At 36.9% G+C, this 17779-nt stretch overlaps 1 protein-coding gene across 1 annotated transcript in view; it reads left to right on the plus strand.

The window, feature by feature from the left end:
- xdh (xanthine dehydrogenase) overlaps window positions 1–17779 on the plus strand; it is a 29386-nt gene that overhangs the window by 1331 nt on the left and 10276 nt on the right. The window contains exons 4-22 of the mRNA XM_017708806.2: window positions 22–130; window positions 379–505; window positions 650–711; window positions 1694–1771; window positions 2138–2233; window positions 3234–3375; window positions 4364–4456; window positions 4823–4974; window positions 5299–5392; window positions 5725–5834; window positions 6033–6217; window positions 6339–6501; window positions 6991–7080; window positions 7196–7365; window positions 8157–8283; window positions 11179–11301; window positions 16189–16285; window positions 17151–17275; window positions 17619–17752. Coding sequence (XP_017564295.1) covers window positions 22–130; window positions 379–505; window positions 650–711; window positions 1694–1771; window positions 2138–2233; window positions 3234–3375; window positions 4364–4456; window positions 4823–4974; window positions 5299–5392; window positions 5725–5834; window positions 6033–6217; window positions 6339–6501; window positions 6991–7080; window positions 7196–7365; window positions 8157–8283; window positions 11179–11301; window positions 16189–16285; window positions 17151–17275; window positions 17619–17752 — 2277 coding nt within the window. The remainder of the gene's footprint in view (window positions 1–21; window positions 131–378; window positions 506–649; window positions 712–1693; window positions 1772–2137; window positions 2234–3233; window positions 3376–4363; window positions 4457–4822; window positions 4975–5298; window positions 5393–5724; window positions 5835–6032; window positions 6218–6338; window positions 6502–6990; window positions 7081–7195; window positions 7366–8156; window positions 8284–11178; window positions 11302–16188; window positions 16286–17150; window positions 17276–17618; window positions 17753–17779) is intronic.

Below are 17779 nucleotides of genomic sequence, written 5' to 3' on the forward strand. Positions count from 1 at the left end.
TCCTTGATAGCTCTGTCTCAGTCACCATGCTGTTAATGCCTGTCTAGCCCCTCTGTGCTCTTTGCATCATTGTGCAGTCACTACAGTTGAAGGAATTGGCAGCGTAGCCAGCAAACTCCATCCTGTCCAGGTATGATTAACATCTTCATATAGTGTACATGTCTTATGATGTAGCATATCAGTCTTAATGTTACATTTATGTTTACAGCGTTTAGATGAGATGCTCTTACCCAGGGCAGCTTACAAAAGTGCTTTGTTTTCCACTCAGAGTTACCTTTGTCATATTCGTGAATTTCAATGTGTTCGCAATAAAAGGTGACATTTCTATATCTCTCACAGTATTTTCACAATGTGTTAAACATCATTGCACTCGTGCAGGAACGAATTGCCAAGGCTCATGGATCTCAGTGCGGTTTCTGCACTCCAGGAATCGTCATGTCCATGTATGCCCTGCTGAGGAACAGTCCACAGCCTTCAATGCAGGACATGGAGGAAGCATTCCAAGGTACAATGATTACTCACTGGTTTAATGATGTGTTTTGACCTTGCCAACTATTTTTCTACCATGTTGTTTAAACTAAACTCTCTATGAATACATAGGGGCTTTATTCAGGCAAATCCACTAATACAGTTTTGGTGGTGGTCCTAGGTAATCTATGTCGCTGCACTGGCTATAGACCCATTCTTGAGGGCTACAAGACCTTTGCAAAGGTAATACAGTTCCTAATGTTGTAACTTTATGATTGAATGTGCTCACAGGTTATGCTGTGTATTAAACTGTATTATATTGTATTTTCTATTATTTGGTGTTCAGCCACTGATCCTCAGTTTCTTTTTTTTTCTTGCTAAAGTAATCACACTGATGGACTGTCATAATCATGTGGCAGTGTTCCTCTTTTGATGCACTCCAAATGGAAAAGAAGAAAAAATTGCAATAATATATAGAAATGTTTCTTAAATTATTATGTCTAAGTTTAATGTTTAGGTCTTAAATTATCCAGATGAGTGTCATATTAGGTGCAATCAGTTAAGAGTTCTCACCATGTCTAAACTGTTATAAAGTTTTTGTATTTTAATGAAAAAATGTATGAAGAAGTGGTCATTTATGAGCATTTTAATGCCTTCATGGTCTTATACCAGCCTTTTCAGAAGCTTCTCTTCATGATTTTTTTCCTACTTTCCATTATTAAAACACTATGTGCTCAACTAATAAACTTGAAAGCAAAACAATAACATAGTTTAAGAAATAGGATCATGTAAATGTATCCAAATCTAACCTAGCATATAATATAAAACAATATAAAACATTTGACGAAGGTGAAGAGATCTGGATAAAAATGGATAAAAATATGAAGTAACATACAGAAACCAACAAAGCCAAGAGTGAGCTCTTCCCCTAGCACTGCGATTTATTATGTATTAAAAGACTTTGAGACATTCTGTTTATTTGAGATAAAGAACAAATGCAACAAGTGACAACTGACAATCTTATCGGTCAGTAATTTAATGAATTTAAACCAGTGGAGTCTATTTAACCTTTGGCAATATTAAATTATATTGGACACCACAGTTAGTTTTAGAATTGTTTAACTCATTAAAATAAGTATTGGTGATAAAAGTTTCATAAAAGAGTTGATTCCTACTTTTTAGAGTGCATCTTACTTTCTGATAATCTTCTCCTTTCTATGCACAGGAGGGAGGATGCTGTAGGAGCAGGAGAAAGGGCAACGGCTGTTGCTTGACCAGTGCACATGAAGAGGAGCATGTTAGTGTGAGCACAACCAATGTGACCTGTGGCTACAGTCTCAATTCATGCATCATTAATCAAGGCATCACCATTTTGTATCTGCGCCTAGTCCTGGTGAACCTTTAGTGTTCCTTGCTGGAAATCAATGTCACGGCAGCCATGTCATTCTCATAGGAAGGGAGTCACATGTTTGTATAAGAATTCATAAGGCCATGAGGTGAAAGATGCAGTCATGAAATTGGTCTAGTTCACTTGTTTCATGAGCTCATATTCAGCCTTAGTGCTATGCAACAAAGTACACAAACCTAATTTATAGATCAGTTATTTTTATATAACAGAATTTTTCTTTGTTCTCTTTGCATTTGTTTGATGGATGTTTCTGTTTTCTAGGGAGCTTCAACGCATTCAGGTCAACAGCTCTTCGATCCATCAGAATTTATGCCACTGGATCCAACACAAGAGATCATTTTCCCTCCTGAACTGATAGTATGTTCACAAACTATAATGTATCTAGTTCCATTGTAGTACCCTCACACTCACATACACTTTATTAAGAACACCATTCTAATACTAGAGAGGGACCCACATTTTCCCTTCAGGCTAAATTCTATGGGATTTAACAGGGAGCATTCTCTTAGAGATTCTTGTCCATATTGACATGATTCCATCATGTAATAGCTGCAGATTTGTCAGCTCAAATGTGCTCTATTAGATTCAGATCTAGTAATTGGCAGGTCACTGAAATACAGTACACTGAACTCATTGTCATGTTCATGGTGATTAGAAGATGGGTAAACTATATCCATAGAAGGATGCCTATGGTCAGCAACAGTATTTTGCTGTTGCAACCCATCCACCTCAAGATATGACACTGTGCATTCAAAGATGCTTAATGCTTTCTTACCACCGCTATTGTAAAAAAAATTGTGTTAATTTAACCTTTCTATCAGGTCAAAAAAGTTGTATCATTCAGTGTGAACTCTAGAGACTGTTGTACATGAAAAGCCTAGGAGATCTGCAGGTTCTGAAACACTTAAACCACCCCACCTGGCACCAACAACCATGCTGTGGTCAAAGTAACAAAAATCAGATTTTTTTTCTTAATTTTTGTGCTTGATGTGATTATTAATTGAAATTCCCCACCTGTGTCTGCATGATTTTATGCATAGCGAAATAATGATGTGTGCAAAAACCTCAGCAACTTAGACCAATGACACACACACACTGCCAGTGTCAGTGTCACTGCTGTCCTGGGAGTAATCCACTCCTGGACAATATATGGACAGCAGCAGTCCTGTTCTCAGAAATGGATAAGTGAAGTAGAGAGAGACTGAAAATGTGACAACTGTATATGTATGCCCGAATAACGGACTTACAAGATCTCAATGGACCTCAGGAAGTGGCCAGTGATTGTAAACACATGGTAGAAGCTTCTAAGTGAATGGCAAGGATATAACTAGTGTATAATTTTGATGTCACTCTACAGAGTCTTGGTAAACAGCCACCAAGGTCATTGAGATTCATCGGGGAGAGAGTGCTGTGGATTCAGCCTAGCTCACTGAACGAACTCCTGGAGCTTAAGGCAGTCTATCCAGCAGCCAAGCTGGTGGTGGGGAACACTGAAGTAGGTGAGGCCCTCAGCTGAATATGTTTTGTCCTAAAATCATACAGAGAATATTTCTCCAGAGGTCTGGTTAGTTTTGTAGTCTATCGCTAGGTCTGGCCAGTCCGAGTCTGAGTCAAGGACGAGACTATGACACATTGAGTCAAGACCAGATGAAGATTTTTTTTCTTCAGACAAAAAAATTCAAAAATTGTATTTGTTTGTAGCTTTGTACATGTATTGTCATTAATTGTACATTTATTATCATTACTGATTATATATACTAATACAGAATATTATAGTATTATATTTAGTAAAATATAGTGTTAAATATATAGCCTAAAACTACATTGCTCAATACATATGACAGCAACAATAACATTAATATTTTTTGATGCTTAACGGTAAAGATTGAAACTTTCAGTTTTGTTTTCCTGCTCTCGCTGCTTCTGTCTGTAGGAATGCGTGTGCATGGGTTTCAGCAACACAGCTGAAAAGCAGCTCAGAGCAGAGAGTTAAGTACACAGGGATTTGGTTTAATTGATATTCAATGATAATTCAGCTTCCAGTTATCTCAGAAGGAGGCATTGGAGCATGAGGTTGAGACTGAGACTGCTCGTTTATGGTCTCAGGAATGGAATACCAGAATAACTTGAGTACTAGGTCTGGAATCTCAAATGACCAAGTTTAAGAATGCCAAAAAGGCACCTTTTGGGGCAATACAAAAATGTTTTTGGTTTTCTAAAGATCCTTTCATAACTGTTTCATGGTTCTTGAAAGAACTATCTTTATAAATGAGATGTGCGAGAGCAAATAATCTGTTTAAAGTTTGAAGAACCTTCACATAATGTAAAAGTTCTTTATTGATTAAAGGTATTTCCTGAAACTATTCAAATCAAAAAACAAGTAGAGAATGTATGACATGTCAGTCACCTGAGAGCAAGTTGAATTCAGTTTGTGATGAGAGATGTCATTGTTTCATCTTTCATTGTCGTCATCTTTGTGGTTTTAAGGTATAGAAATGAAATTCAAGAACCTCCTGTACCCTGTGATCCTGGCACCAGCATACATCCAAGAACTCAGCAGCATTCAATACACTGAAAATGGTCAGTGTGTTGTTTTCTTAATGTATTAATTTTCTTAATGTATTAATAATTAGTATAAGCTCTAATTCCATACAGTCACTTCTTTGACCTGATATAGATTAGCTGGTTACAACCGTAATCCAAAGCTTTTTTTGAATTTCCCTTTGGTTATATGTCCAAGCTCAAGAGCAAGGTGGCTTCTTCAATATTCATGAATGGTTGACAAGTGATAACATTCTTCCCATATGAGGCATTGTGATATATAATAATATGCTATGCAAAAAAGTTTATGTGAAACATTGCTATTGCTATATGCATTTTAACTGTTGTAATTTCACCTTATCTTGGAGAACATTGTCCATGTCTCTCTATATGTACATGCCTTAGGGATTGAATTTGGAGCATCTGTCACATTGACTATGCTGGGGAAGAAATTGCATGAAGAGGTAAACAAGTTGCCCAACTACAGAACTGAAGTCTTCCAGGCCATACTGGAGCAGTTGCGCTGGTTCGCAGGACAGCAGATCCGAAATGTTGCAGTATGTCACTTCCCTTTTAGTGCAAAACAGCATACCTTATCCCGCTTAGTCTTGAGAAAAGGTTTCTAGGTCATTAACAATAGGCCAACAGTAATCATTTGTGTGCATATTGAGAATTCTATGATAATTCTATGGCTCCTGTAACATGGCTCAGCCAGTCAGTATCAGATCTTAGTATACACACAATTATGAACCAGAAGTTTTCAGTTACACCTATAACTGTCATATGCAAGCCATTGTCACCAACAGTAAATAGTAAACACAATAAATTACATCTGTATTTGTGATATGTGTGTGGGCTGACTGCCATTTATGTGCTGTCAGGCTATTGGTGGGAATATTATGACAGCGAGTCCTATTTCAGACCTTAACCCTGTGTTTATGGCGGCGGGCTGTAAGCTAACTCTGACGTCCAAAGGTAAAATAACGATTTTTTTTCTTGGGATTTTCTATTTAAGGATCAAAGGTTACTTGGATCACAGCATGTTGTCATATGGGCAGAGTGAATGCAAAGGACATAGTCGGAATGAAAATAGAAAAGGAAACATTAATTAATATGATGCTTTGTACTTGAATAATAATTAGTGTAGTTGTGATTTATTGGTTAGAAAAATCAATTATGGATCTCTTGATAGGATTAAATAAGTAATATAACCACACTATTCATTTAATACAACATTTGTAATCACTATCACATTGCATACTTATTGTTTATCATAATGTATTAAACATCATATAATCTGTTTGAAGAGGGGAAACGTGCCCTTCAGATGGATGACAAGTTCTTCAGTGGCTACAGGAAAACTGCTCTGAAACCCGAGGAGATTCTGCTGTCCATTGAGATTCCATACACAAAAAAGGTCTGATTTAGCACATCTTCAAAAGAAACAAAATAAATAAATCCAGATTTGCTGCAGTTACAAAACAAGATGTTATTTGGTTTCATAATGTAAAACAATTAACTACGCTGTATACAAAAAAAAAAACAAACAAACATGCTTTAAGGCTAATTGCTAACAGTTGCATCAGAGTAAAAATGAGATTACAATGTTTTCTAGGGCCAGTATTTCTCAGCCTTTAAGCAGTCAACTCGCAAAGAGGACGACATCGCCACTATTACTTGTGGGATGAATGTCGTTTTCCAGCAGGGTTCCAACATCGTTAAGGATATCAAACTCAGCTATGGAGGAATTGCCCCCACCACTGTTCTAGCCACTGCTACGTGCAACCGGCTCATTGGCAGGTAATCTAGAAGCTTTTTTGTAAACTCTAAATAAAATACAAAGGTAATTGCCAAAAGCTTTAGAATGTATTGCTTAAATTGAACATTAATTATTACAATTGCCTTGTTTACATGGCTGTAGGAGGTGGGGTGAGGAGCTGATGGAAGATGCTTGTTCTTCCCTAGCTGAGGAGATGACACTGTCCCCCTCTGCTCCAGGTGGGATGGTGACATATAGACGCACGCTGGCCATCAGCCTGTTCTTCAAATTCTACCTCACTGTCCAGCACAAATTGGCTCAAATGGTAAAACCAACTTATGTTTGCTTGAGTCATAGCCATGGTAAAAAAATATAAGTAGAGATTAAATGATCGTATATGTTCAGTTCTGTGCAAAACCTTGAGACCACTCATTCATTTATTTTCAGCCAAAAAGAACTTTTAATGTACAAGCAAAAAATATAGTTAATAGAAAATAACACAGAAGCATCTTCGGTTAAATATTTCAGTGTTGTCAGTATTTAGCGTGCCCACCCCTCACATTACAGCTTCCTTATTACAGCTTCTATTCTTGTTGGGAGACTTACTTTCAATTTTTCAAAGAAATCTCCAGAGTGTGTATATGTGTGTGTGTCTATATGTGTGTGTGTGTGTGTGTGTGTGTGTGTGTGTGTGTGTATATATATATATATATATATATATATATATATATATATATAGAGAGAGAGAGAGAGAGAGAGACAAAGATAGAGAAATAGAGAGTGTTCTAGCTAATTGTTATCAGTGTCTCTACAGCATCTTTCTGTTGAAGATGTCAAACCTAATTATGCCAGTGCTATAGAGCTGTTCCATGTGGACTCTCCTACCAGTGTTCAGCTTTACCAGGTACACTGTTTCAAGGCTAGTTCTGTCTTCTGCAAAATTATTAAAATCTAATTACACAGCTGATGTGTTTTTTGTACACATCATGATGAAACATTATGTCCATTACTTTTCATAGGCAGTTCCTCCTGGTCAGAGCACAGATGATATGGTAGGTCGTCCTATCATGCATCTATCTGCCCTGAAGCAGGCCACAGGAGAGGCAGTGTACTGTGACGACATCCCTCAATATGAGAATGGACTCTATTTGGCCCTGGTCACCAGCACTAAAGCTCATGCTTATATTAAGTGAGTATAAACTACTGATGTTAAATTTTTTTTTTTATCGTAAAATGAGGTTAAGTGTATAACTTTTACTATTTATATACGCAGTTATAAAAGGCTGATAAGACTCAATAAAATTAAATATTACCTGTGGTGGAAAGAAATTTATTGCATTAGTTAATGTACATGGCTAGTTGTTTGATCCAGGTTTACATACAGTTTGAATATCTTACAAAATCGTAGGGAAAAAAAAAGTGTCCCGTGTGTTCAATTAAAAATTTGCTTTATTGACAACAAATTTACATTTGTATTGTCAAAGTAATGCAACTGTCACACTACCATTCAAAAATAAAGAACTACTTGTCATGTTAATGACCTTTGTAATTTTACAGTACAATGCAATGTAATGCAAAATGTATTTTAAAAGTTTATTAAATGTTTCAAGAAGTGCTTAAATGGTAAATACTATACTGTTTTGTTTTTTTCTTTTCTTCTTTTTTCCCTAGATTTAATCACTACTTCACCTTCTATATGTTTGTGTTAATCCAATTCAATTTAATTTCATTAATGTTTATGCTTAATGTTTTCTCACTCATTTTAGAACCATATAATTCATTTTTCTGGACTCTTTCTTTTTACCTTTAGTTTTCTACAAATTAATTGAGGCCTGTAAAGTTTAACAGTACTATTACTTTAGGTGCTTTAGAATCCTATATGTTTATCTATAACAAAATTTTCATTATTGCAAACATTGATTCCACACTTCTGATTCCACATTTTTTGAGTATTAGTCATGTGCGTATGTCTTTTGGCAGATCTATAGAAACTGATGATGCTATGGCAGTTCCAGGAGTAGTTACATTTGTCTCTGCCAAGGACCTCCCCGGTAGTAATAAGACTGGACCTGCTGTCTGTGATGAGACTGTTTTTGCTGACAACAAGGTTACTTGCATAATATGTAAAAAAACACTATTACTAATAAACGATGGTATAAGGAGTAATGGCAAATTTATTTATGTACCAAAAGGTTCATTTTCTGTCATTGAGTATTTACATCATTGTATTGCATATGGTTTGTATGGTAATGACTGTAACCTCTTAAAAAAGGAGCATAGAATCGATAGGCAGGAAATAAGGTCACCCTTTATTCATACTTACTGCACACTGCATAAACATCTAGTGATGTAAAAGCCAGTGGTGGGCGAAGTACACAAATCTTGTACTTGAGTTAAAGTAGAGATACCCTAGGTAAAATATTACTCCAGTAAAAGTAGAAGTTTCTCCCTTTAGACCTCCACTTGAGTACAACCCCAATTCCAATGAAGTTGGGACGTTGTGTAAAACATAAATAAAAACAGAATATGACGACTTGCAAATGCACAACCAGTATTCAATTGAATACACTACAAAGACAAGATATTTAATGTTCAAATGGATAAACTTTATTGTTTTTTGCAAATTTTGAATTTGATGCCTGCAACACGTTCCAAAGAAGTTGGGACAGGGGCAAGTTTACCATTGTGTTACATCACCTTTCCTTTTAACAACACTCAATAAGCGTTTGGGAACTGAGGACACTAATTGTTGAAGCTTTGTAGGTGGAGTTCTTTCCCATTCTTGCTTGATGAACAACAAGGGGTTGTTCATCAGTCCAGGGTCTCCGTTGTTGTATTTTGCGCTTCATAATGCACCAAACATTTTCAATGGGAGACAGGTCTGGACTGCAGGCAGGCCAGTCTAGTACCCACAATCTTTTACTACAAAGCCACCCTGTTGTAACACGTGCAGAATGTGGCTTGGCATTGTCTTGCTGAAGTAAGCAGGGACGTCCCTAAAAAGACATTGCTTGGATGGCAGCATTTGTTGCTCCAAAACCTGTACATACCTTTCAGCATTAATGGCGTCTTCACAGATGTGCAAGTTACCCATGCCGTGGGCACTAACACACCCCCAGACCATCAGAGATGCTGGCTTTTGAACTTTGCGCTGATAACAATTCTGACAGTCCTTTTCCTCTTTGGCCCGGAGGACACGACGTCCATGATTTCCAAAAAAATTTTGAAATGTGGACTCAGACCACAGGACACTTTTCCACTTTGTGTCAGTCTCAGAGGGATCGAAGGTTACAGACATTCAGTATTGGTTTTCTGCCTTGCCGCTTACTGGCAGAGATTTCTCCAGATTCTCTGAATCTTTTGATGATATTATGGACTGTAGATGATGAAATCCCTAAATTCCTTGCAATTGTTCGTTGAGAAACATTGTTCTTAAACTTTTGGACTATTTGCTCACGCAGTTGTTCACAAAGTGGTGAACCTTGCCCCATCCTTGCTTGTGAACAACTGAGCCTTTCAGGGATGCTCCCTTTATACCCAATCATGACACTCACCTGTTTCCAATTAACCTGTTCACCTGTGGAATGTTCCAAACAGGTGTTTTTTGAGTATTCCTCAACTTTCCCAGACTTTTGTTGCCCCTGTCCCAACTTCTTTGGAACGTGTTGCAGGCATCAAATTCAAAATGAGTGAATATTTGCAAAAAACAATAAAGTTTATCCATTTGAACATTAAATATCTTGTCTTTGTAGTGTATTCAATTGAATACTGGTTGTGCATTTGCAAGTCGTCATATTCTGTTTTTATTTATGTTTTACACAACGTCCCAACTTCATTGGAATTGGGGTTGTATAAAAGTATTTGCCTTCAAATGTACTTAAGTATCGAAAGCAAGTAATGAAGTTGCTTCATTACTTCATTTTAGGTGAAAATACTCTAGTGTCACACTTGATAAACCAGTCTTTTAATAGAATCTCATTAATTAGTCTGGCACTGATGTCTATTAAAATTATCAGCACAAAACACTGAAGGCAAACAATTTCCATTAGGTAGAACCGAGTGGCTCTGAAATAACTTTTTGCAAACAAGCAAAGTTTCAATTTAAGATTTAATTGCAACTTAGTTACAAGTTGAAGTTTAATAAAACTTGCTTTAAACACAGGTTCACAAATGAGTTTTCCTTTCTGCATCTGTAGCTCTCTGTTCATAAAAATAAACTAGAAAAAACAAATTTACTATAAAATGGAAGTGTTTGTATGAATTCATTAAAAAGACACATGCCAGTCACAAATGCATATGTGTACATGTCTCTGTATTGTGGTCTTTTTACACAAAGTTAAGTTAGTTCTATCATTTATGTTGGAATAGACAGCTGATGGGTCGGTATGACCAACAGGTCAAAACAAGCTCAAAACAAAGTGTGCGCTGTGCCCTGATTGGTGTTCTTGCTTCACACTGACATGTTACGTTTTTATACACACATAAGCCAAAAGTAATGACAGATTTTGCAAAATGTAGTCTAGTAAAAATTAAGCTATTTGACTTTGAAATGTAGTGGAGTGAAATGGAAATACTTTAGTAAAGTACAGATGCAAATAAAAAACTACTTAAGTACAGTTACAAATTACATTTACTTAGTTACTGTCCACCACTGGTAAAAGCAGGTTGTGTATGTAAGTAATGTAAGTAAGGCATGCATGTCAGTGTCTAGTTTGAGATTGTTGCAAATCATCTTTGGGGGACATGCTAGCTGTATAGACTGCTGTCAGTGGTTCAGTGATTTATACATCAGCTATTTGCATTCAAGTCCTTCTATGTGAGATGCACAAAAAACTTTATAGGACAATTATAGGACATCACTGATTTTTGATGAAAAACCCATTAACATAACCATGCCATAAACATGCTGTTGCCAATGACACATGCTGTCATGAGTGGTTTTGTTGGTATTATGTCAAGACAAATACAGAGTGTTTCATGATGATGTGCCTCTTTTCATCAGGTCACATGTGTGGGACACATAGTGGGAGCTATTGTGGCAGACACGCAGGCCCATGCACAAACAGCAGCCAAAGCTGTGAAGATTTCTTATGAGGAAATCCAGCCTGTGATTATTACCATTCAGGTATGTTGATATTCCCTATTTGTCTATCCCCAAATCCCAAATTTTCTTTACTATCTTTATTGGTTGGGGGAGCATGTAATTCTGGAAATAAATGTATCTATCTGCATCTAAATGCAACTATCCTCTTCTTACTTGATTATAATACAAGCATGGAGAACATAAAGTACATGAAAAAGCATATTTACTTAAAGCTTTCTACATAATTAAACACATCAGAGAATAACAAAGCATATGTGTTAATTAAAGATTGAGTTATATATGAGTAACCATTAATAATGGAAATTGTTTAGCATTAAAATTACTAACTCATTCTGTTAATATATTAAATTACTTTCTATACATTAAACTAATACATTAAAATGCTTTCTATAATGCATAATATCTATTTGGAAATGATGTAGTTAAGGATAAATCATAAATAAACTGTTAAATCTATAAGCCTAATGAAATACATAATTTAATTTCAGTCACACACAGAAGGATCTCACTCCACAGATGTGCATTGCAAACTTATCTACTATCTTTTTTTGTTAGGTGTTTTTCATCCATCCAACCTACCACTGAACCCAAATTTTCCCAAAGGCTAAAATTTATCAACAGTAAAGCAGTTAAATAATATTGAAAGGTTTAATGGATTAGCACAAAAGTTTATCTTACTCAGCAGAAACACAGTTCCGCAGAGGGCATGCATTGAGTAACAGCCCTCTAATTTCAGATGGTTTTTCTCCAAATTACACCAGTACACTGCTGGCTGGTAAAAGAAAATGTATATGACTAACCCTGGTGTCCTGCCAGATCATGAACACCAGTTAGGGCAACCTTTTTTAATGACTCAGGCAAAGCAAACTGAAATCTTTTGTGCTTGGTCACAGGATCTTTAGAAACTCTGTACAGAATGCTATTTACCAATGTCAGTTTCTCCCAGTCCCTCAAAATCTGAATTTCACTGAATTGCTCATGCCTGTTTGGCCTATGCTTCTTTTCAACATAAAACAATATTTAAGCAATACAAATATCTTGTAATTGATGTGACCTTTCCATGGATCCAGGTCTTGTCTACTAGGAATCAATTCCTCCATGTAATCTACCATAGAAGTAGCTCCCAAGTCTCAAGAGATGTGAGGAGACAAGAGACATCATCCTCTGGCATGGACACTGACTCTGAATTATAAGTGGAAAAGCTAAACAGTACTTGTGACTGACATGACCTATGAAAAACTTCCTGAACACATACATCATCCACTCTGCATGTCTGCTATAACAGTGTATTGTCTGACAAGAGTTTCTTGTTTGTAAACTTCAGAAAAGAGTCTCTAAGCGGCTGTAGTGGCATCAGTTACTACATTCTGTGTTTCTGCAACATGTTTGGTCTTGAAGCAGCATGAAGGGAGTTTGGAAATCTACCTCTGCTCACTTGCATCCAGTTTGGGTTTGGTCATGGTGTATGTGAGATGATTGTTGCCTGTCCAAACCATGAATCTGTGACCTTTGAGCCAGCGACTATACTTGTCACAAACAGGCCGCTTAATTGCCAGGAACTCAAGTCTATGTGCTGACTTGAGTCCCTGGCATGACTTTGGCTTAAAGATTTACCACTGAAGGCTATTGGCCTACCTTTGTCTTCACCATCTGGAATTTGTAATAAAACAGCACAGAGGCCATCGTTGGAAAGGATAAAAGGCCCTTTTTAAATTTGCATGGGCCAGTATTACACAGCATATAAGCGCTCTTTTCAGTTCCTCAAACTCTGCTTCACAAGCTGATATCCCATCATTAGGTTTAAGCTGATGGATGGTGCCAGGACTCTTGCATCCTCAATTGCCTTTAGCTTTGCTCTTTTGGCCAGCCATTAGTGCAAACAATTATTTTGCAGTTGATGAACAACCAAGAATGAAATGTTGGTAGTATCATACCATAGCAAAAAATAATCGGATTTGTTTTTGTGATGGGATGAAGCCATTCTCCATTATGAGATCCTTAGCCTTGAAGTCAGTGATGACCTTCACCTTCTCTTGGTCAACAGACACACTTCACTGTTAATAATATTGCCAAGAAACCGCACAGAACTGTGCAAATAATGATAATTCTAAGATCAAATTCACTGTGTCCTCTGAAGGTGCCATCCAAAGTAAGTCATTAATGTAGTGCAAAAAAGTAGAAAAAAATCAGGTCTCCAAACATGGAGAGCATCATTCTCATGAAAAAGCTAGAGTGTTGCAAAATACCTATGGAAGACTATTGTAAAATTAACTAAAAAAAAAATTAAAAATCACCAAGGCCTGTGTATTACCTATCAGCCTTATGAAAAGGGATGCTGAATGTTAAATCCATGGTGCTAGAGTAAGAATTTCCACTTAGTGCAGTCTTCTTGATGTGGCAAGGGATGCCTTATCAGGCATTGAGCTCATTTAAAAACAGTGACGATCCCTAGATCTGTATTCTTCTTCATTTTTCTCCTCCATCTCATTCAGAACTTGAGTTATTGGGGAGATTAATCCAGTGTACAAAATCTTTTGCTTCGCCACAGTCCAGCTTGCCTTTAGAGAAGCCATCTTGGAATCTCAGAGCTCAGCAGCTTAGCTTTCCAGCTTTCTGAATTTTTGCACACATCAGTGTCAGTGTCACCCAACCCACAATCCGTAAGCAGCTGCTTAGTGTCAGGTGATGGCACCACTTTTGAAGATACGAATAGTCAGAGTGATGTTGGGACAAACCCTATGTGACTGGTAGGTCTTCCACAGCAAGGCAGTGTGACACATTGGCCAGCTTGGTGCTTCGTTGCAGCATGACATGGCACAACTCTCAATGGTACCCACTGATCTCTCCAAATGGGTGTTATAATTCTAACCAGAATGCTCCTAGGACCTGCTCTAGAAGACATAAGCTCAACCATTACAGTGGCTTTTTGTAATACAGTGTTTGGCAGCTTCCTTCATATCTGATACTGCTTCTGTGGAAGGAGGAACTGGTTGTAATGTTACTTTGTCTCTGACTATCGCAGACACAAAAATTGCTGTCTTCATTGCAGGTGAACGTGCAAAGCTCTTTACATAGATTGCTTCTCAGTCTGACTCAATAAGGTAGCAAAAACACTACCCATGTTTCCCCTTTCACCACATAGGCTAATTAGTTTAAAGGACCCCTGGTCTGGGGCTGGGCAGTATTTTCACCCTCACTTGTGAAATGGCCTGGCTTTAGGCAGTGGCAACAAAGTTGATGAAGTTTACAATGATCAGATGTTAAGTGTTCTTGTTTTCCTCTCACTTGACAAGGCTGGTGGGTTTGTCCCTGATAGCTGTAGAGTGTTGCTTCTAACACTGAAAAAAAGAAGTTATGCAAAGTAAAAGAACTTTGTCAAGAATACGAACCACCTCTTTAAAGCTTGGCTTTGGCACAGTAGGATCAAAAGATGGATTAACTGAATTAGTGAAGCACTGCAGGGCTGTAAATGACTAGGGGTTTGAAAAGGTTCTTGAGGGTCGTCCTGTTTGAGAATGGCTTAGTTCATTGGTGCAAGGCCCTTCCTATGTGCCATTACTAATGCCTGTGAAGTGTTCATTGTACTTTTTGTCAAATCCAGGCAAATCACAGTTTACTGAGTGGTCATGGCTATGCGTTGAGAAGACTTGTCACTGAAAATCATTTTGATACTTTATATTTTGCTTGTGAATTTTATTATTTGAAACTTTTGGCACAAAATTAACTTCATAATTTTATTCTGATAACAGAAATATAGCCTTACAGTGCTGATTAGTGAGCCCCATGAGTAAGTAGTACACTGAATGGAACATGTTAGCCATATGTGCATGAGCATAATTCACTTTAAAATTGACCATCAACAAAATATGACAGTTGCTGATAATGATTAAGATTAGACAATGATACATAATCTTACTTATCTTAATAATACCTACCTCCTTACATGAGACAAAAGTCAAAAGGGGAGGATGTAGGCGAAGGAAAGGAGAGTTAAGAGAGGAAAAAGGGGATGGGATTGTCCCAACATAAACTGCACCACACCAATACGGTCCATATTATAGAGAATTTTGTGTAATTATAACATTAAAACATGTATAGATTTTGAATTCTGTTGCATACACAAGATATTGATTTCTGTATTGTTATTAGCCCATAATTTGTGTTTACACATCATCTTCAAACATACTGTATACATTATAAAAAGGATCTTAATTAATATAGCATTGTTGTATCCATTAACCAAATTAGTTAGCAATATGTTAATGTTTAATGATTAGCATTATTAATGGCTATTCATATATGACTCCATTCCTTATTATATATGTTTCATTATTCACTGGTGTGCTAAGTATTAGTCTATGTATTAATTCATTGTGATGAAAGCACTAGTTAACTATGCTTATTTGTGGACCAGTATTGTAAAGTGTTACTCAAATACCTAAAACAGACACCTACAACTTGCACACATACCTAATGAGAACTTTGAACTGTGATGGAAGGTTTTCCAAGTACAGATAAACCAAGCTATACCCTTTGGGTTTTTTTTTTTTTCACTTTTTACTGCTCTTAATGCGTGCGACTGGTGGCACTTTAAACAGTTGAAATTGCTTGTGCTATTCCACAGTCTGTACAGTTTAAATGATATTAAATAATGTTTCATGTGTTTTAAAGCTATTCATAACAGAACACAAAATATGCTATGTGGTATTCAAGAAATATTTATGCTTTATCCAGCGCTTCAACTGTCAGCATTACATAATATGGTTATACAGTCCGAGGGTTTCAGCGAAATGACCACAGCAGGTTAGAAAATATACAGCAGAAGAAAGATAAGCTTGATTACACCAGTTCCCTATCAGCTTGTGTACATACAGTGCATGCATTTTTTAATCTTTTTCTTTTGTACAGGATGCCATTACCAATCAGTCATTCTACCAGCCAGTGAGAACGATAGAGAAAGGAGATCTCGCTAAAGGGTTTCATGAGTCTGATAACATCCTGGAAGGTATTATACCCTCTGAATGTTTAAAAACAGGATCAGTAGCCCAGTTAATGTACTTTGCAATAGAGATGGGAGGATGGAACTTTGATGATAGCTATACAGATACCCATACTGGAAAAACTGTGATATCAGTCCAGTATTTTTAAAAGAGCAATGTTTAATTCCAACATTTCCCTTAGGATAACCATCTAAAAGTAGTCCACCATGTTCAAGTCACTCAAATACTACACCACATGAAGAAATACACCGCTACATCACATGAGAAAATGTGTGCGTTATTTCAAATTTAATTGGTTTTACAAACAAATGTATGCAAAAGTTTAAATGTTCTCAAATGACCTGTTTTGTTGGTTTTCTCAGTGCAAAGAATAACATCCTTTACAGAGAACAAATGTAAATAAGGCATTTCTGTTCACAGTTGTTATATTTGCATTTATGTGCCATAACTTTTGCACAGGCCACATTTTATATTTTAGAATTTTTTTTCCAAATATGTTAAACACAGCAAATAAACACTAGCTGTGACTGCTAATGTGCACAAAAAATAGTTCTCTGAAGAAGTTGTGTGCTATTATCTGTTCAGAAAATCAGCAAAACATTATTACATCAGGGGTGTCCAAACTTTGGCATATGACTGTATATCAGTCTTAAAGGCACAGTAACAGTTTTTGGACAAATGAAACCACACAAAGTGGACAAGGAAAATGTGGGACCTCTTTTTAATAGATTAAATGTGTGTAATATGTCAAAGTTACTTGATGTTTTGTATGCTGTTTGGTCTCTGCAATCACAGAAACTATGTGTTTGCAGTTGTATTCTCCATTGTGACTGAATTTACTTCTGCCTGTTGTTTTGGATTGGATCTTAGGTGAGATACACATTGGAGGGCAGGACCACTTTTACCTGGAAACAAACTGTACCCTGGCTGTCCCACAAGGAGAGGACGGAGAGATGGAGCTGTTTGTGTCCACACAGTCGGCCTCCAAGACACAAGTAATCAAACATTTTGAGTTTTCAAACAAAAACTATTGTAAGAGAGGTTAAATGATGAAACCCCTTTTCTTGTTAATATTCTCCTCAGTTCTGATTTTAAATGCTTAAAGTGGTTCACAATTTTCTGTCATCATATCAGTATCGATATTTGGTTGAAATTAATATGAGAAAAGTAATGCAAAGGCAAAATAAGGCCTCACCACCAAACAGGAGGAAGAATATACAGTATTTATAATGAAATTAGCACAAAAAATGCAATGGCGAAATAAGACTAAGCTGCGAAAGAAAGCTGCACCATGTTGGAGAAATGCTACACCATGCTATTTATGCTGCTATCTTTCAGGCACTTGTAGCCAAAGCACTAGGAGTGCCGGCCAGTCACATAGTGTGTCGAGTGAAAAGAATGGGAGGAGGATTTGGTGGGAAAGAGAGCCGGAGCACCATTCTCTCCACCGTTGTGGCTGTTGCTGCTCATAAGTAAGAAAACAAAATGCATGCCTCATG

The sequence above is a fragment of the Pygocentrus nattereri genome, chromosome 10 (genome assembly GCF_015220715.1).
Source record: "Pygocentrus nattereri isolate fPygNat1 chromosome 10, fPygNat1.pri, whole genome shotgun sequence".
Taxonomy (NCBI): domain Eukaryota; kingdom Metazoa; phylum Chordata; class Actinopteri; order Characiformes; family Serrasalmidae; genus Pygocentrus; species Pygocentrus nattereri.